The 20,559-nt window shown below is 57.3% G+C and overlaps 1 protein-coding gene across 1 annotated transcript in view; it reads right to left on the minus strand.

Moving 5' to 3' along the window:
- COL13A1 (collagen type XIII alpha 1 chain) overlaps positions 1–20,559 on the minus strand; it is a 62,367-nt gene that overhangs the window by 35,567 nt on the left and 6,241 nt on the right. The window contains exons 5-10 of the mRNA XM_059661974.1: positions 18,616–18,681; positions 14,985–15,092; positions 12,638–12,664; positions 11,867–11,902; positions 2,358–2,402; positions 1,175–1,207 (exon numbers count right to left, since the gene is read on the minus strand). Of these exons, the coding sequence (XP_059517957.1) occupies positions 1,175–1,207; positions 2,358–2,402; positions 11,867–11,902; positions 12,638–12,664; positions 14,985–15,092; positions 18,616–18,681 (315 nt within the window). The remainder of the gene's footprint in view (positions 1–1,174; positions 1,208–2,357; positions 2,403–11,866; positions 11,903–12,637; positions 12,665–14,984; positions 15,093–18,615; positions 18,682–20,559) is intronic.

Raw genomic sequence — 20,559 nt, forward strand, 5'->3', positions numbered from 1 at the left:
AAGGAGATAAGAGGGCCCGAGAGAGCGGGGAAGGAAGCAGGAACCGATGAGCAGAGCTACTCTGGGGGGAGGCGAAGCACCTGGCCAGCTCAGTCTTTCCTAAGCCTAGACCTCAACCACAGGCCAAAGAGGCCTCCTGGACCACCCCCTCTTCTCCACCAGGTGAGGCGTGTGGCTGGTGTGGGTGTCAGTGAGGCCCCGCAGGAGAGGGAGAGGTGCCCCTGTAAGCGGACCTGCCGGAGAGCCACACTGAGCACTGCGCTGCTGGGTGTTTCCACCGTCCGCCTGCCAACCACATGGCAGTTGGGGTGGGTTCAGGAGGAGGAATCCAGCTCCCCTCCCTGAAGCTTTGCAAGCAAGTAGCTGTGAAATTCCAGTGCGAAGGAAAGCTCTGGCTCCAGGGCCTGGCAGGAGGGTGAGACCTGTAGCTGAGAATGGTAACCCTTTCTGCTTCCTTGTAAGCTTAGGTAGACACTGGCTGTTCAAGTTATGTGTGTGTGCACCTGACATTGGCTGTTCAAGTAATGTGTGCGTGCACCTGACATGGGCTGTTCAAATAATGTGTGTATACACCTGACATGGGCTGTTCAGGTTATGTGTGCGTGCACCTGACATGGGCTGTTCAAATTATGTGTGCGTGCACCTGACATGGGCTGTTCAAATTATGTGTGCGTGCACCTGACATGGGCTGTTCAAGTTATGTGTGCGTGCACCTGACATGGGCTGTTCAAATTATGTGTGAGTGCACCTGACATGGGCTGTTCAAATAATGTGTGTATACACCTGACATGGGCTGTTCAGGTTATGTGTGCGTGCACCTGACATGGGCTGTTCAAATTATGTGTGCGTGCACCTGACATGGGCTGTTCAAGTTATGTGTGCGTGCACCTGACATGGGCTGTTCAAATTATGTGTGCGTGCACCTGACATGGGCTGTTCAAGTTATGTGTGCATGCACCTGACATGGGCTGTTCAAGTTATGTGTGCGTGCACCTGACATGGGCTGTTCAAGTTATGTGCGCATGGATCTGGCAACAGTGCTGCTTCAGGAGAAATGTTTCCCAACCCTGTCTGCCCCCTCCTTGGTTCAGGGCCTGTGAAGCCCTAACACTGTCCTCCTCTCTCCATCTCTCCCACGTTACCCCTCCGTGTTGAATGACAGCGTTTCACTGACCTTCATCCCCGCCACGGCGATGCCAGGAGCCCCCTGGCAGAGAGAAGAAAAGGCGTGGAGACGTTCTGCAGTCAGGGGGAGCGTGAGGAAGTGGCCAGCCTCCCAGCCTCCCCTTGGGAAGATGCGAAGGTGGACTGCTCACGCCTGTGTACCACCCAAACCCACGGGAAAGGAGGGGTGCTGAGCTTGGCACGGGGAGGGTGGGCCCGAGGAAGAGGCTCTGTGCAGCACAGCTGGGTGCCCAGGGTCCCACCCACCTGCTCAGCACCTAGGCCAGTGATGGCGAACCTTTTGAACTTGGCGTGTCAGCATTTTGAAAAACCCTAACTTAACTCTGGTGCCGTGTCACATATAGAAATTTTTTGATATTTGCAACCATAGTAAAACAAAGATTTATATTTTTGATATTTATTTTATATATTTAAATGCCATTTAACAAAGAAAAATCAACCAAAAAAATGAGTTCGCGTGTCACCTCTGACACGCGTGTCATAGGTTCGCCATCACTGACCTAGGCTGTGCTGGGGGACACAGTGGGCATCATGGCAGGATGCCCACAGGTGAGCTAGGTGGGGCATCCCTGGGGTGAAATGAGGGAGGGCTTCGTTGGGACAGGAGAAAAGGAGGAGGAGCTGGGGGAGGGGAAGCAGGGAGAGCCCTGGGGAAGGGGAGAAGAGTAGATGGAGATGTCACCACATACAGTGCCCCCAGTGGGTGTCAGCAGGCTTCTCACAGGAAGCTCTCTGGACCTACTTCCTCAGGGACTGGGGAGCAGCTGGCAGTGAACCCCATTTCTATATCAGCTCAAGACCACTGACTTTTGAAGTGCATAGGCTTCCAAACACACTGCTTAGTAAACCCCCCGTGGAGGTGATGCTAGGGGGCGTCTACCTCACATGGGTCTCAGGACTGCAGCCAGAGCTGGGGTTACACAAGAAGATTATTATGGCCCAAGGATGCCCAGAAGGAGGCCTGGCCATTTCAGAAGGGCACTGGTGCATGATGGGGCCAAACAGGAGCCAAACAGGACCAGCCCTGCCTGGAAGGACTGGCTGCACAGCGAGGGGCGAGGGCCTGGCAGGATATGCACCCCCAGTCTTCACCGTGGGACGTGGGAAGGAGGAGCGTGGGAGAGAGGCCGGGGTGGGGGAGGGGCTGCCTGGGTGTGCTGAGGGGCAGGTACCTTCACTCCGTGTTTGCCTGGCATCCCCGGCATGCCCCGTTCTCCCTGAAGGAAGAAACAGAGAAGCGATGAGAAGAGGACCAGACTCAGGGCCCCGAGGATGTCCCTGAGAACGGCTGGTCTGGAAGCGCGGGACCGTTGAGCTCTGGCAGTCAGCGCAGGCCACTCAGCTATCTGAACTCGCACAGGGGCCAAGGCATGTGTCACAGTGAGGGAAAGGCCCCCGGAGAGAGCGGCCACCCCAGGAGCCGAGTCCTGTGGGGACGGGGTGGGGGGCAGGGAGCTGTTCAAGATCTACTGCCAGCGGGTCTGGAACTCAGTGCTGCAGGTAGGAGGGGCCCTGGGCCACGCACCGACTGCACATCCTCCCTCCCGCCCCCGCCTGGCACTTCTTGCCCGTTTTCATTCCAGCAGCCCTGCTCCAGCGGGACCTGGGGGCTGAGCCAGACCGGCTCCCGCATGTCATCTCCCTCTGGGGCTCCTTTTCCTCCAGGGTCCTTGGGTCTAACTCCTCCCACGGGCCTGTGGGCCTTGGCCCCACGTGGCAGAGGGTCTGCCTGTACTTGGGTGGTGGGGGACTGGAGATGAACCAGGCGCCACCTGGCACCTTCCAGAGGCAGCAGGACAGCTGTCGCTGCTCCAGGATCTCATGGGTGTGTGCTACCATCTCAGCAGTGTCTCCAACCGCTCGTACCTCCGTGAAAATGCCACATGGATGGAGGGGCTGAGCTCAGGACACACCAGGAGGAGAGGGGGTAGGGATGCCAGCCAGTGGCAATGGGGGCTGCCGTGTTAGGGTGACCAGGGGAGGAAGAAGAGCAGCTGCTGTCTCCAGGAGTTGAACCCCAACTGAAGCCCCAGGCAGGGCCCAGAATGCCGTGCAGCTACAGGTGACAACGGCCGGCCCAGCTGCAGCTTCCTGTGTGTGAAGATGGCCATGCCCAACCCCACCCAGCCCAGTTTCCTCTCTCAGGCCAGCGGCAGGGCCACAGGCTTCAGGCAGAGGGCGAACCTGGTCCCACCTCAGCTGTCCTCACCCCTCGCTGCCATCTGACAGGCAGTCCCAGTCACCCCATGCTCACCAAGGACAGAGATGCTTCTAACTCTCTGCTCCAGGACTGAGCCCTCCCTGTACGTAAGCTGGACAATAACACTCCCACTCAGAACAGCCGCTGCCTGGCACTGACCGGAAAAGGGGCCGGGATCCTGAGCATGGCTTTCCGTCCTCGCTTCCTTCCCAGCCTCATCTCCTCATAGCCTGACACCTCTTACCTGCTTCCCTGAAAACACCACCCACTCTCATGACTTCCCGTTATTTCCTCAACACCCCACTCATTGATGGTCACACACCATCTGCTCTGTGGAGCCGTTTGCTATGCCCGAGCCCAGTGCTGGTTCCTCAGTGCAGAAGGACCCCATGCATTTGTAATCTGAGCACAAAACCACGTCGGCCTGGGGTGCCTCACCTCCATTCTCTCGGGGACAAGTCTCTGAATTCTGCTAAAGGCTCAGAATCTTTAGCTCCAAACCCAGGAGCCCTTTCTCATCCTCACTCACCAGGATCCCTGAGCCACAGGCAGTGACCACAGCAGATAAGCCAGTGGCCCAGGTCTGCCCTAGCCACCTAATCCTGGGGAACCCCTCTTATGGGAAAGAGCCGAGAAAGGCATGGCAATTTACTGCATCTGCCATGTGTCTGGCACCGGGCTAAGGGCTTTTCATCTTTCTACTCACTGTCCAGGAATCCACTCTGGAGTGGGAGTGGATGTTACTCCTGCTTCACCGGTGAAGAAACTAGCTCAGAGAGGCCGGGTACGATTGTCAAGGTCATGCAGAGCAGGGAAGTGAACATAGGTCTTTTGTCTGCCAAAGCCCAGGTACCCATTTCTCCAGGCCAACCCCTGCGTTGGCTGGGCTGGTGTTCTACCTGCTTCTGTTAAACACCCTCTGCAGGCTGAAAGCAGGCAACGTCCTCTTTGCTGGAGGGCCCTGGGTCTGTGCCCCACAGGCATGAAGGAGTGGGCCAGGCCTGTGAGGGCAGCTCAGCCCAGAGCCCTGGGGTGGTCTTTAACCATAGGTGCCCAGAGAAAAGCACTGGGCAGGGCCCTGCCTGCCAGTGCGGGTCTGCTATGTGGCCAGCAGAGGGCACCCCAGGACCTCGTCAGGCCTCCAACCCCTTCCCAGGAGAACCAGCTGAGGCTCTTGTCACTCTTTCCTTTAGGACCAGGAGGCCCTGCTAACATGCCAATCAACCCAAATGGGTTGACTCAGCCTCTAGGACACCAGACAGAGTCCCTGGGGGGTGGGGTAGAGGTACAAGTGGGAGGTCAGCTTGGGGGGTCCCTGACTACCCAGGGATTTCCCATTTGTCCTGCCCTGCCCTGCCCCTGTCTTTCCCTCCATGCCCTGTCTCCCCTTCCCACCTCCATGTTGAGGAGCTGATGGAGTCAGGAAAGGCTACCTGTGTGACTCCAGATAAACCCTGTTCTCTCTCCGGGCCCAGGACCCCTACCTGCAAAGTGAGATTAGATGCTTTCCAGCCACTCCTGCTCCCCCATCTTCTGCATCGCCCCCAGCCCTGCCTGTGGGAGACCCTTAGGAGGGAGAGAGGCCACGGCCAGGGAGGGGACACTGGGTCTGTCGGCAGGTCCAGGACAGGGCTCCCTGGTGGAGCAGGTTAGCTCTGGGTAACACTGCGGCTCTGGGAGGCTCTCTGCCTTCTCCTCCTGCCCCCAAGAGACAGACAGCTTCCTGTGCCTCAGCAGGGAGGAGGGTGGGCTCCGGGCGCCCGTCTCCCGTCTCCACAGGAGCCATGCAGAGCAGGCGCTGGGAGTGAGGGCTTCCGGCTAATTGGGCTGGTCTTCAGCGCATGTGGGTTTGTCTGTAAAGACATAGCCATGCCCTCCAGGGAAATCCGGCCCCTGGGAGCCTCCTAAGGAGGCAGCCCTCCTCATTAGCGTGGCTGACCTTTGCCCCCTCCCTCCCTCCTGGGTCAAGTCTCTTAATTCTGCAAACGACTCAGGCTCCCTTGATCCCCATTCTCAGGGCCTCCCTCCCTCCCAGCCCTTTGCCGGGCAGGAAGCAGGGGCGCCCTCCGCTGACCCACCCTGCGGGCTCAGTCCACGCTCATCAGCCTCCTTTCTCCAGGGCCTGTCTCCACGGGCGTGCGCCAGCCTGACCTCTGAACTGGGGACGGTGCTGTCCTAACAGAAAGCGCTGGTTCCTGGACGGTGGCCGAGGTGAAAGAGGGGTGAGAGCCACTGTCAAGGACTCGGGGTGGCTGTGGCAAGCATGCCTGTCTGCAGGGAGGAGGCAGCCAGCGGTCCGAGGAGGCCCATGCCTGTGCACACAGCTTTCCCTGGTGGCCCGTCTCAGCGAGGGCACATCTAGAGGGTCCTTTCCCGGCTTTCTTCTTAAAAAAGTTCCTTTTAAGAGGTTAAGTTTGGAATCGTGCTGAATTTAGACCCACTAACTCACCGCTTACCTTAGGTGGGAGGGAGCTCCCATAGTCTGCCAAAGCCCCCCGCCCCTTTACCCCGCTATCTCTGCCTTCCCAGGTCCTCCCAACCGGGAGCCTCTGGGTGGGTGTCAGCCACTGGGTCTGGCGTCCTCCAGCTGGGGAGTGGGTGCCTGGGTGTTACAAAGGCTCTTGCCCCAGGGGCACAGAGCATGGGTGGCACAGGCTGCTGTGGGACCAGGCTTGTGACCCACAGGCGGCGCCGACCCCACCACCTGGTTCTTTAACTGTGGTGCCGAGAACCAATGCCTGATGGCCGGCCTGGGAGGGGTGGGTTCCATTTGTCGTGGCTAAGAAAGCTCTGGGTGAGCACAGGTGGGTGGGTGGGTGGGTGTGTGTGTGTGGGGGGTGAGGGTGCCCTGAATGACCTTGAGGACCTGTCCCAGCCAGGACTTCACAAGGTCACTGACTCTCAGCTGGGCCCTGCCTGCGCTCTCACTGCAGCATCAATAGGTTCTCTATGCTGGTCCTGGCCTCCAGGTGAGGACCCATCCTTTACCCAGACGGCAGGATGGAAGCGAGCTCCCTGGAGCACAAGCTGGCCTTGCTCCCGTCCAGGGGGAGTGGCCTCTTAATTGGTGATTTACTGTTTGTGGAACAAGCGGGGCAGGGACTTGGCAAGAAAACATAGTCTGGAAGGAGGTGGGGGCTTCAAGGTCAGCTCCCCAGCCCAGCAAAGGTCAGGCCAGAGAAGCTCGGGGAGATGAATGGACCTCCCTAACGCTGGGTGGGGGGCCCAGGGCCGAGGCAGCTCCACACACAGACTCTTTGTTCTCTGCAGGGAGGAGAAGACCTGTCTGAGCGGGGAGTGGAGGGCTGGGGGGAGGCCAGCAGGCAGCTCTGGCCTCAGGCCTGGACCGGGCCCTTTCCTGGGCTGGAAGATGCGGGTGAGGAGGGCCAAGGTCTTTCTCTCACCTACAGCGTTCCCAGGACTGCCTTCCGGGAAGAGGGCAGCTCAGTGCCCTGTTCCTGCTCTAGCACCTCCGGAGCAGGGAGGCCCGGGGCCACGGAAATGCCAGGCCCTCCGGTAATTGGGGCTGGCAGGAAGTGATCTGGGGAATTACCGGGTCAGGCGCCCCATCGAAGGCCAGGGCTTTGGAAGGGCGGCTGGCTTGTAATCTCGATTTGAGATCGGGTGATTTTGTAGTTAGTTCCAAAAAGAAAAGTCAGCTCTAATTAATCCGTGGACTTTGGAGTGCAGGAGAAATGGGGCCCAGAGAGCGGAGGCTGGGGCTGGAAACCGGCAGAGTGGGAGCCCGTCAGCCTCAGATCTGGAGCCCATGCCTCAGCTCCCTGATCGGCCTCAATTTAAATGGCCTGGCTGTCCCCACTGGGATTTCGCGGCTTTGAAAGAGTGCTGTCCCCATCCCAGACGTTTCTGTATCCATGGCTTCATCTGGACGAAGCACTCTGCCTGTGAGCCCGAGAGAAGCCTGGGGGTGCGCAGGTCCTCTGGGGGCCAGAGGGGTGCAGGAAGGTTCCGGAATAGCTGCAGTGTGGGGCTGAGCCAAGCTGCCTCCTCCTGGCTCTATTGGAAGCCCCGGGACCATGCCAACTCCCTGCAGGAATCACCGAGGCGAAATCGGTGCCAGTGGAAAAAACACCACACTCCTTTGGTTCTTCAACTAAAATGCACCGCGCACCCCATGCTTTCTGCCGTCGACACTCCACGTACTGCTCACAGAGAGCCGGGGGGCGCAGAGAAAGGCCCGGATCCAGCCACCACCTTTCCTCACAAGAAGGAAAAGAGCTCAACACTCACCTCCTTTTCTCCTAGTGGAGGGAGACCTGCCTACTGGGAACCCTGGGGACCCCCAGCTGTAAGGCCCAGGTGGCAGTCATTCAGAGCAAGGCTTTGGGTGGGACAGACCTGACTCCACCACTTCCTGGCTGTGGACCTTCGAGGGTACACCTTCATGAACCTCAGTTTGTTCATCTGCCAATTGGGGATGAGGATAGAACGCACCTCAGAGGGTTGTTATAAAAATCTAGTAAGCTGATGCGTGCCCAGTGCCTTATTCACAAACTGGCATGTTGAAGAGGCCCCGTAACATAGCTGTAATAATGCTAATCGCCATTCTACGGGAGTGTGTCCACCACATGGCCCCTTGCTCTGACCGGCAGATCAGAATGGACACATCCTCTCGTAGAAGGACTGAGACGGGCCGCGTGGCTGAGCTTCCACTCCTGACAACCCCCACCTCAGTGTCCTAGCCATCCAACCACAGGGCTCATGGGCCTGCTCCCCTGGGAGTCCCTGTTTCTGGGGAGCCAGGAGCCTCCAGGAGGGGTGACTGCAGTTACCAGCGGCTCTAGCACGAGGTTCTCACATCCCGCCTCCTCTGGTCTGAAAACGCACAGCCCACAGCTGTGGAAGGGAGCGTGCCCGCAGCCACAGTCCTTCATGCAAACCCGGGGACTTAACACCCAGACCACCACATGCGTCAGACGCACCCCCCCTGCGGAGACAGACTGACCAGCTCCGATTGCTTAGAGATAAGCCCTCACTGGGTTTGTGATCCACATACGGTCTGACAATCCTCGTCAATCCCCTTGAAAGAGAGCCAGGGTTGTAATGTTTTAAACACACTTTGTGTCTTGCAACATATTTAAAGGAGATTGGCGTCATAAATTTGGATCAAATAGGTACCACATGGGCGCACAACAATACTCGCAGTGTCTGGGCGGCGGGGCTGGCCCTGAGCGGGGCTGGGGCAGCACAGGGCCCTCTGGCCACACCGGGCTTAGATCCTGAGGAGCTGGGGCAGAGCCTGCCCTGCTGGCAGGCTGGCCTCTGGGAGGCTGCCAGGTTGGGTCCAGTTGCTGGGGAGAGGGGGTGGATGGAGCTAATCATTAGCAAAGTTCATGGGCTGAGAAACATCTCTGCTGAGAGCTAAGTTCCACCCCATGCTGGAAGAGAGGCCTCCCCACATGGTGTCACGTCGCTGGGGCACAGCGATCGAAGCAGATGCGGAGGGTCCCTTGGTTACCCCGCAGGTCCCCCTCACAGCCTGGCCCCTGGCCCAGCCCTGTGTTCCCACCTGGAGTGGGGAGCCAACTCGTCTCAGCACCTGTAATCAGGGGCCTCCTTCCCGTGCCTTACTCCAAGCAGAGAGCAGAGAGGGGAGAAGAGAGTAACAGGGAAATGATGGGCAAAGGAAGGATGCTTGGGGGTGGTCTGACAGAGAAAGGAAGGGCGAGGAGCAAGAGCTGAGCAGGGGAAGAAGGGCCTTCTCAGTTCCTCGTAGATCTACAAGGGGTGACGCTTGTGCCCTGGCTAGGTGGCTTGGTTGGAGCGTCATCCATACACCGAAAGGTCCTGGGTTCGAGTCCCCATCAGGGCACATACGGGAGGCAAGTAATTGATGTCCTGTTCTCACGTCTATGTTTCTTCTCTCATCTCTCTCTCTCTCTCTCTCTCTCTCTCTCTCTCTCTCTCTCTCTCTCTTCATCACTTTCTCTAAAGATCAATGAACATGTCCTTGGCTGAGGATTTAAAAAAAAAAGTGGTGATGCTTGTCACAAGCCTGATGCAGGTGAAGAAAGACCTGGACAAAGGCTGGAGGAGATTCACACTCCTTCCACAGCCAGGGGCGCTCTCTATGGAGATGGAGCCGACTCTGTCCCCAGGAAGCCATGGTTTCCCTGAGCAGGAAGGGATTTTAATCCTGTCTCCCATCTGATCTAGAAGCTGCTCAACACATGGCAGACCCTACCCGAACCCCGCCGGTGACAGGGAGCTCCCTGCAAAGGTACCCGTCAGCACTGGGACAGTCCTTCCATGTGGAGCCTCTCTCGCAGCTCTGAGCTGTCTCTCCCCAGAGCAGGCTTCCTGGGGCCAGGAGCTTCCCCCTGTCAGCAGCACCACAGCGGTTTTCTTGCAAATGCAATGCAGTCAGGGTTGAATGATCTGTCCCACCGTCTGAGCCCAGGATGGCTGCCCTCATGGGACCAGGGCCTCTATCATCATGATACCCCAGCCCTAAGCGGAGTCCTCTTAGGACAACAATCCCCCAAGCTCCTTTCTGGGTGAACCAGACTCGCAGTTGGCAGGAGAATACAGACACGGCCATGGCATGGTGTGGATGCTGGATGTGGGCATCACCACGATCCTAGGGCCACCTCTGCTGGCCCTACAGTTTCTCACTCCTCTGCTTGAAAGAACTGGTGTGGCCGCTAATGGGAAAACCGACCCTGCTCTGCACCAGGAGGCAGTAAATTTTGTGAGTCTGTGCGAGTGGATGGAGACAACCGCGGGGGCTATAATTTCCACTTCCTGACACAATGCAAACTTCTCAGTTTATGCAGAACTAATTACAGAACTCTCAGGCCTCGCCATCTCACCCACCAAACGCCCATAAAATGATCCGGATTACGGAGTGTGTGGAATGTGCTTCTCAGGAATGATTCTTCCCTTTCCACACCCCCGCCTCCCCTCCCCACCCCCGTGTGTCCCCCTTTCCGTCCTGCCTCTTTCCTTTCCCTGGATCTCCCTATAGAGCAGCGGTTCTCAACCTGTGGGTCGCGACCCCTTTGGCGGTCAAACGACCCTTTCACAGGGGTCGCCTAAGACCATCCTGCATATCAGATATTTACATGACGATTCATAACAGTAGCAACATTACAGTTACGAAGTAGCAACGAAAATAATTTTATGGTTGGGTCACCACATGAGGGACTGTATTTAAAGGGCCAGAAGGTTGAGAACCACTGCTCTAGAGGCTTCCCAGCCAGGGTCTGCAGGCCGGATGGGCTCCATGTAGCAGGTGGTAGCATGAGAAGGGCCCAGACCTGGACATGCAGCCTCATAGGGAGGTTTTAGGACCAAAATGATGCAGGCCACATTGAAGAACAGCCTGGCAACATGGCGGGCATTCAGTAAGTGGTGACTTTTAGTAAGGTTATTTTTGTTTTCATAGTTACTGAAAAGACCACCACTGGGCCTTGGTTCAAATAGTTTCCCTGTCTAAAATGCCATTTCCCTTGAAATTTGCTGATTGAAGGACCCCAGTGGGGATTGAAAATGGCCACAGATGCTTTGCCACTCCTCCCCCAAGAAGTGGAAGCTGAGTCCCCTCCCGCCGCTCACATGACTTGGCCATGGGACTTGCTCTGATCGACAGGACATCAGATAATGTGAGGCCAGTGCACCGGGACTCGCCCATTTTGAACACTGCCCTGGGCCTGCTGCACTGTAAGGAAACCTGTCTAGTCCACTGGGGGCTGAGATGCCAGTGGAGGGAGAACAGAGGCAGCCCGCCCACAGCCAGCGCCAATCACCAGACATGTGGAGGCGGCCGTCTTGGCCTTTCCATCCGTCATGCAGTGTGGATGTGTGAATGAGCCCAGGGGAGACCAGCGGTGCTCTCAGATGGCCAACCCACAGAATCATGAGAAAGAAATCGTCATTTCAAGCCAGTATGTTTGGGATGGTTCGTTACACAGCAATGGCTAACCTACCCATTCACCAGGACCGAGCTCATAGGCTGTCACCTCCCAGAAGACTTTTCAACTCCTGCCAGCCGGGACGTAATCTCTCCACCACCCTGTATTCACACAGCCCTTTGTGATGGCAACAACCAGCACAGACAACCTTCACCAGGGTTATTGGTGCAGGAATCCCATCTCTCTGGCCTGTGAGCTGCCAGAGAGCGGGGCTGGGACCCTACCCCATCTCCCCAACCCTACTCAACATGGAGCTCTGCCTGGAGAGCCAGAGGCGCCTGGGTACAGATTCTGCCACCAGGTTGGCGGGGGAGACCCTTCTGGGTCAAAGGTCCAGCCAGACCACTGATTTGCCCAAGGCCCTGTCCCCTCCTCAGCCTCCTGCTTCCCCGAGTGGAGACATGACCTCTGTCCAGCCAACCTCACATGCATTACTAAGCTCACGCTGGGTGAGTGTTTGTGCAAAATTATGCTTGTGTGCACCATGGTGAGATCCCACTTGAGTTACTGCTGTGGGGTGAGGTCTTCCCCTCCCTCCACTTCTTACCTTCCGGCCATGGTAGCCCTGGATCCCTGGGTCTCCCTGGAGGCGGTGGGGAGAGACAAAGAGAAGATGGTGAGAGGGGTTTTCCTAATGCCCAACCTCAGCTCCTGCTGCTCCCCTCACATTCCCATCCCTCTTCCTCCCCACGTCTAAATCCTCCGACCTCCACGCGCAGCCAACCCTGGAACAATATCAGAGGCTGTTCTGCTCCTCAGAACAAGTCAACTTGGCAGGAGACCTGAGTTTCAGTTTTGGTTCCACCACCGATTCTCTGTCGAAAACTTGGACCCGTCACTTTGCCCCGGGCCTTCAGCATCATTTGTAAAATGGTTGGGCTTCGCAGCTTCTCATCCTCAGAGGCTGAGGTTCCCCGCTTCAGAGGGAGAGTCTGTTGGACATCGTGAGCTCCCAGATACGGTTTCAGAAGAGACCAGATGACCCCGAAGGTCCCTCCAGTCTGACCCCTTATGAAACACTTTTATTGGGATGTTGCGACAGTGTCCTGGGCATCAACCCTGAGTTTCCAACCAGACTGTAAGCTCCTTGGGGGTGGGACCAGCCATAGGACTTGGTCAGCCGAGCACACAAATGGTCCATCCTTGCCGGACCCAACCAGTTCCCAGGGGGGCAGTGGTTTGGGAGTGAGTCAAGCCTGATCCATCTCTCAGCTCAGCTCCCTCTCAGCTCCTACGCAGAACCCTTCAGTACTGCCTGCCCCTCCTCCTGCGGGGAACTCTCCCACCCGCTCAGTGTGGCACCCCGAAGGGCCCTCACCTTCGGTCCAGGAGGCCCAGGAAAGCCCTGCGGAAGCAAGAGAAAGGTGAGTGGAGGTGGGTTCCACAGGTAAACAGTTGAGGTTGGCCATGTTTACAGGGGATGCCGGGGCGGAGCGGTGCTTGAAGAGCTCTAAGGGGCTCTGGATGTGCTAGCGAACAGATCGGAGGCTCCTGGGAGGGTGTCTGAAACCTGCCGAGGGCACATGGGGACACCAGGCTGGTGTCCCTCTCCAGAGCCATGTGGTGCCGTGGGCATCTTCTCTGGGTTTGCCCACTGGAAAATAGGTCAGTGGCATCATGTTAAGTCGACAGTGTGGTTTGGTCCAGATCCCCACCCGCCCACCTCCTAATTGGGACCCCTCCCTGGAAAGCCGGCCTTGCCCAGCAGTCATGATTTTGCCTTTGGCCCTGCCAGCCTGCGGGGGAGCCCTTCGTCTCCGTCCCACCGGGCGCTGTGACCATGGCAGCCCGCAGTGGGGAGGTGGCGCGGGCCCAGGGCCTGCAGGAGCCCGAGGGAGAGGCGAGGGAAGAGGTGCTGTCTCCACACGGTGGTGGGAGCGGGTCTGGATGGCAAACACGGGCTTCAGAAAACCCTGATGCTGGAGTCTGGGGTGTTTCAATTGGTTTAAAAACACACTGTTTTTTTTTTCCTTTATAAAAAAACCTAACAAAGAAAACCATCTGGCTGGGGTTCAGGGAGTGGGAGCCCAATGTGTTTGGGGAGGGCAGCCAGTGGGTTTTGAGCACTTCTTTGGTTTTCCCAGCTTAGTTTGGTTCAGTTCCCTAAATTTCACTTCCTTTCAGGTTTTCCATTTTCCCATCTAGAAACCCATGAAAGTGAGACTAATCTCCTTCCCTGAGGTCCTGGGAGAAACGATGGAAAAATTTAAAATCCGTGCAGGGGGTCAAACTGGGCAGGAGAGCCAAGCCCCAGCAAGCTAGTTCCACACGGCTGTGCCCCCTTCCGGCCAAGCCGGGTGCCACTCAGCCGGAGCTGTCGCCCAGCCCAGGGGACCCCACACTGAGCCTCAGCATGGGCAGCTGAGGCGGCTGAGGGGCTAGGGGTGAAGCCAAGAGACCCGGATGGGACTGTGCTCATTGAGGGCCATTTGGAAGGGAGGTCGTGACTCAGCAATTTCTCCTGGGGGCTCCTTCCCAGTGACAATCAGGTGTGCAGGCATTCATGTTCAAGGAGACCGATCGCCGAAGGGACTCATTAACTGCTCTCAGTAGGCCCGGCAGCCCTAAGAGCCATGTCCTGGGAGACGCCTGATGTGGGAAAGGGCGTGCTTATGATGGCAAATGGGAAAGTAACAGGGTACAAACTGCTGTATCAGAAAGAACATTATCAACCTGGAAATGTTCAGGTGCAGATATATCTAACACGGAAGGACTCTCCAAAATGGGAATGATGCTGAATTCTGAATATGGGAAAAGAGACCATGGAAAACCTTTTCTTTGCCTATATCCCAAACGTTTCCTGATGAATGTATGAGGTTTCAGTCATAAGAAGGAAACCCAGGTTTTTCTGCGTGTTAGCCACATGGGAAAACATTATTCAGCAGACTTTGTCCTTCACCCTGTCCCTCCAGTAACAGATGCCATTAGTCTTAGCTCTGGATTGAGAACCCATTTTCTCCAAAGAAGTCCAGATGCCTGCTGGGTTGTTCTCCTGCCCTGCTGCTTTTTTTTCGCACTAAATTGGGTTGAGAAAGATCCAGGGCTTAGCCAGGGCTTGGGAATGGATGACTTGGTGGCCACTGGGCTTAAATAGCCACCTGTGTGTGGTCTTGCCTGGAGGTGGGGTGCCTGCTAACCCCCCTGGGCCGCTGCCAGTCCTCAGGCTCGATGCAGGGACCCCTGGCTGACCTGGCATCCAGGTGGTGGCTTAGAAGTGGGAAACCTGCACACACCAGAAAAGGCATGTGTGTTAGGGGTGCCAGCTGGTGGGACAACCCTTTGTCAGAACTCACTGGCCCCAACTCAGGTTCTCCTAAGCCCAGGGGTCAGGGAATGGGCATCAGAGGTGGCCCTGGAGACGTTTTTCCCTTTCTGCAGGGCTGGGGGTAGCCTGTTAGTGACTTCCTCCCTAGAAAGCAATGGCTGGAGTTGAGGACATGGCCCCAGGAGGTGTGTTTTCAGAATCGGAGTGCAGCAGGTATGTGTGGGAGGGATGGGCAAGCTCCTTGCATAGGCCACCCATGTGCAATGGCCTTGCCAAGATCCTTTGGCCATTCGGCTGGGACACAGGTTCCTGTTGGTTATGCAAAGTTTGGATGCTTCCAGAGACTTCTTAGAACAAACCTTGGGAGAAGAGGCCGTGGAGAGAGGGAGGGGGTACTCACAGGTGGCCCCATGGGCCCTGGCAGTCCTGGATGCCCCAGAGGTCCACTTGGTCCAGGGGGGCCTGGAGGCCCTGGTGGGCCTTGGATGCCGGCCTGGCCCTGTTCACCCTGAGATTCATGGAAACGAGTGTTAGAGAGAGACCCCAGGCTGTAGAGCGGTTCCCGCCCCAGTGCCATGCACCCGTGAAGGCCTGCGTGGGCTCTGGTGGGGAGGCGGTGGTGGCGTGATGGCGAGGCTGCTGCAGAGGTGACTACATGCAGGGACTGTGGCAGCAAGGAGACGGCCAAGACATTGGGCCCCTAAGAGGAGGGGCTTCCAGAGAGGACTTGCTGTTCCCAGTGTGACAGCCCTGCTGCGGTGGCAGAGGCAGAGGGGTGAGCGAGGTGACCCCCGGTGGAAGGTCTGCTCTCAGCCTGGCCAGGGCGCCAGAGTCCCCTAGGCAGCCTGGGACTGGGGCCTGCCTCCGCTCAAGCCGTGTGGCAAGCCACGTCCTCTCTCTGCATCCTGGCCTCTCAGCTGCTGAATGAGAACAGCGGTCCCTCCTTTCCTAAGGCAGCTCTTTGCCATTTTGGATGATCTGGCCCAGAGCATCAAATCCGATCCTTAGGTCAGAGGTCATAGACTTTTGTTGGGCTCACTCAACAACTGGGCAAGAGATTTTAAGTAAAAAAATTGGATTGATGGGTTCTGATGAAAAACTGGGAGCCCTGGCAGCTAGGCCCACATTCCCGGGGGCAATCATGGCCTGGGTCGAGGAACGGCGCCCCCTTCAGGTGGGGCACGAGTTCTCCAGTTGCATGAGGATGATGAGGGCCTGGGAGGCAGGGGCAGCTTCATGTTCCCTCAGGAGGAGAGAGAGCCTGGGGCTGGGGACCGGTCAGAGTTATCCTAAGGGAGCGCTCCAGGGATGCTCTTGGCTCAGGTCTTGTGACAAGGGGCCCACCCTGCAGACAGACTAACACAGAACAGCCTGGCAGGTGTGGGAGCCCCAGGCTGGGCTGCAGGGGACGCAGGCGGCCTGAGTTCCAGGCCCGCCCACCCTGCTGAGGGGGATCTCAGCAAGCCTGTCTGATTCCTGCTTCCCGGTATAAAAGGGGAGCTGATGATGCTTCCTGCAAACTCTACAGCGGGAAATGATGATTGTAAACAGGAGTGCACAACCCAGGAGGAGAACTGTCAGATTTTAGCACAGCGGTTCTCAACCTGTGGGTCGCGACCCCTTTGGCGGTTGAACGACCCTTTCACAGGGGTCGCCTAAGACCATCCTGCATATCAGATATTTACATTATGATTCATAACAGTAGCAACATTACAGTTATGAAGTAGCAACGAAAATAATTTTATGGTTGGGTCACAGCATGAGGAACGGTATTTAAAGGGCCAGAAGGTTGAGAACCACTGTTTTAGCAGCTCCTGCTTGAGCCATCTCTTAACTGGGACACCCTAGGGCAGGTGGCACCCGGCAGAGCTACTCTGGGCCCCGGGCTTCATCCTGCCACACCCGGGAAGCTGCGTGAGGGCACTGAGTGCTCCCAGTGGAGGAGGCAGGTGCAGAAAAGGGTCACAGGTCCCACTTTACAGAAAACAGGCTCAGGGAGGTTGAGTTCCCTGATCAAGGTCACATGAGAATTCAGGGGGAAGGCAGGACCCCAACTCGGAACTCCAGACTATGCCTATTCATTCCAAATAAGCCCCCAGCAAACACTGCTCATCGCCCAACTTTTTACAGGTTGGAAGTGACGTCCAACACCATCTGCTAAGCACATCGTCTCTCTTATACAGTGTCCTGTTTCAACTAATATTAGACCCAGTGTTTAAGTATCATACAGAGCCTGTCAAATCAATATTGGTTTATTGATAGGAAGGGGACAAACCTTTTTATGTCCCACCATGGCTGACGGGCCGAAGCTGCAGCAGGCAGAACAGGGGCCGCTACCCGTCTCTCTCTGCTTTGGAAACCAGGCCAGGGCAGCACAGAGAGTTCTGGCTCGCCCACCCCTTGCTCTGGAAAAGGGAGGCAGTAACATGCCTGGGCCCCTCCCGATTTCTTCATCTGAAAGGTGGGGATGATGACGGTTGGACCGCCACGGGCGGCGGCCGGTGTGGGATTACATGAGATGATCCACGTAGAATTCTTACGACAGTGCCTGGAACCAGCGAGGGCTCCACAGTAGCAGCTAAGGCAGCTGAGGCAGCTGAGGCCCGGAGGAGGCCGCTTGGGTTGAGGTGAATGGCTGCTCTGAGAGCAAGGGCTCGGCTCTCCTGGGGTGGGGTCTGGCTCTCCTGGGGTGGGGTCTGGCACGGGTGGGGGTGGGGGACAGTGGGGCGGGCCGGGTGCTTCTCTGAGCTGCCAGCGGGCCCCCTGAAGAGCCATGCTTGGGGTAAGCACTCGGAGCACATGGAGGCTCTCGAGGGTTTGGCTGGTGTAAGGGGATACACAGGCTCAGGCGACACACCCATCACGTGTCCCTCTGTATTTTTAGTTGTTAATTGGAGTGATTTTTTCAGCCTTGTTCTACCAGGTGCCTGACATGCAGGCCTCTGGACTCCTGAGTCAGGGCAGATGGTGGCGCCAGGCCATGCTGTCAGGCTCACAGAGAGCATCTCTGAGCCCTGTCCCTCCCAGCATCCCTGTGGCCTTGGGGGTACCCCCTGCGCAGTGTAAAGAAGGCTAGGGGTGTGGGTGGCAGCCGCGGGCTGCCTGGCCTGGAATCGAGCTGCAGTGCCTTAGCCTGAACCCTGGGTCTGAGGTCTCTCGTTCTGTGTGACCTGGTCCTACCCAGCCTCACTGGGGTGGTAAGGCAGGAAGAAGGAATCCGTTGCCCACAGTGATTACACCTGTTGATTGTGGGCTACATTCCCTCTGCAAACTCCCTCCCTCCTCAAACTCAGGTTACAAGTGATCAGATGCTGAGCAATCTGCATTTCTAAATATAAAGGGTGTAGGGCCAACGGAGAGAGCCCTGGGTGGGTGGGGGGTCTGAAGATCTGCTGCCAATTCCCATCCTGCCTCTTGCTGTCTGGGGCACAAATTCCCTTCTCTCTGAGCCTCAATGTAACCTAGCAATGACACTGTGCTAGGAACTCGTCTAAGTACTTTGCATGCCCAGCGACCCGAGGCAGTGGGAACTGTTATTGGCTTCATTTTACAAATGAGAAAGCCGAGGCGCAGAAAGGCTAAGTAACTTGCCCCGAATCACAGAGCTGGTAAGAGACAGAGAGCCTGGGTGCCCTGCCATGTACTGTGTGGCGTTGGCCAACGCACTTAACGCCTCTGAGCCCTGACTTCCTCATCTGAGAAATAAGGATGACCATGCCCGGGTCAGGAAACTTGAGCGGCTGAAGTGGAACCAGGCCTGTGGCATGTGGACACGGTGGCTGGCAGCACTGACGGCTGTGGTGGTGGCTCCTGTGGGTAGTGATGGGCAGTAGGAGCTGGGGGTCTGCTGGGCCGGGTGGTGTGTGTCTCTGGGTCTATGGCATTGACCGGTCCATTCCTGTCTGGTTTAATTTAACCAAAAGACAGTGAGGTTCTGTCTTGTCTGTAGCCCCCGCTGGCCTCTCAGGCCCAGGGACTTGCAGAGCCCCCGGGGAGGCCCCAGGAGGACTGGGCAAAGGGAGATAGTCTACCTGGAAGGTCCGCCTTTTAATGACTGGGGGTGGAGCCAGTCGCACTGAATTGAGGAGAGGCAGCAGCTGAGGAGAGAGATGAGTTGGAAGGCCAGAGGGCAAAGGCCAAAGGTCGCAGGTGTTCAGGAGGATGCCAAAAGTCACCAGGAAGGCAGGGCGGCCAAGAGGGAACGGAGGAGAGATAGAGAGAAGAGAGATTAGCGAGTGTGAGGCACAGGGAGGGGAGGCACGGACCCAGCACTCCCGAGGCTTAGGGGGCGCAGTGCTGAGCTTGCCCTTGGAGGGTACACCGTCCCTTAAAGGAGGAGCGGCCCTTGGGGTGTTGGCCAGCAGCATCCCCCAACAGGGAGAGCGGTCCTCCTTGCCTGGGCCTGCCCTCGGTGGCCACGCTGGGCCGAAAAAGCCGCCTGACACACAAGCCAACATTGCACTGCTGGCATTCCTGGTGGTGGACAGGGGCTGCTGGGCTGAGGGCGGGAGACTCAGAGGCTCTGGTTACGCAGGAGCCACAGGACCAGCTAAATTGGTACTTGCAGCCAGTCTGGTGTGTGGCTGCCTCTGGGTGCTCTTTTTGGTTGAATGAGAAAGGCCGATGTCAGCGAATCTGGGGAGGTGGTCGAGGGCAGTGCCAAGCCCGGTTCCCGGGAGCTGAACCGACTGAGGGTGTGGCCAGTGTGGGCATAAGATAAGTGCTACCCAGGTCTCACCCTGGGGCTGGCCGGCTTGGAAAATAGAGGCTGGACAAGGATGTCCAACCACTTGTTTGGGAGAGGCAGCTTGCCACCACAGTATTGCGTGTGACTTCCATTTCTGGACAATCTTGCTGCTTTCAATCTCTCTACCCATGCAGCTGAGCACCCACTGGCTCTAGCCAGGGGTGGGCAAACTTTTTGACTCGAGGGCCACAATGGGTTCTTAAACTGGACCGGAGGGCCGGAACAAAAGCATGGATGGAGTGTTGGTGTGAACTAATATAAATTCAAAGCAAACATCATTACATAAAAGGGTACGGTCTTTTTTTTCAATAGTTTTATTCATTTCAAACGGGCCAGATCCGGCTGGGCTAGACCCAAGTGAAAACAAAGATGGCATCTAACCAACCTTTTGTTTGGAAAGCATTTTAAGTCACACGAGGCCCCTGGGATGAGTGTTAAGAGCCAGAGGCCACCTGGGCTGAGAATGTGCCCAGCTGGGGGTGTGGGTGCCTAATCATGGTCTTTCTAGGTCATGGCCGCCTTCCCGGGGCAGCTGCTGCACCCAGAGCCCTGCCCCCTCCCACCAGGGACCCGAGGACGTGCAATGTTGGCCTCTGAGTCCAGGAGCCTCTCAGCAGAGCGGGGCCAGAGGCCGCCCGGAAGAGAACCTACAAACCTTCAGGGTAATTATCTGGTTGGAGTGCAGAGCTGCTAGAGAGCCGCTTAGGTACTCCTGGGAGGGAAGGGCAATGGAGGCGGTGAGACAGGGCCGGAGGCAGAGTGAGTGCCGGGGCCGCAGACACCGCTCCCCCGCTCCCCCGGTCCCCGTCCCAGGGGACTCCATCCCAACCTTCCACCCCTGCTCCCCTCCCTGCAGGTGCTGCAGACTGCAACAGAGGCAGCGACCAGCCTGGATCCCTTGGCATCTTGTGGGTGTGGAGGCCTGCCCCCCACCATGCCCGCAAACCCCCAATCGACCACTTGCCCTAGAAGCCCCCTGCTTTCCTACCCACTTCCAAATAAGCAGCAAGTGCCACTCCCCACCCTGCTCTCACCCCTGCCTGACCTGGACCCCACACTGCCACGGTCGTAATGCTGTGTTTTGCTGCACCCGGTGGCCAAGGTGCTTCTGGAGCCTTCTGCCCTGCCCTCTCCCTCCTCTTACGCTGGGTTTAGGGGCAGAGAGCCCTCTCCTACCCCCACCCTCGTGCGTTCGCCCAGGTCTGACGAGACCCTCCCAAAGCGCCTG

Source organism: Myotis daubentonii, chromosome 13 (assembly GCF_963259705.1).
Source record: "Myotis daubentonii chromosome 13, mMyoDau2.1, whole genome shotgun sequence".
Taxonomy (NCBI): Eukaryota; Metazoa; Chordata; class Mammalia; order Chiroptera; family Vespertilionidae; genus Myotis; species Myotis daubentonii.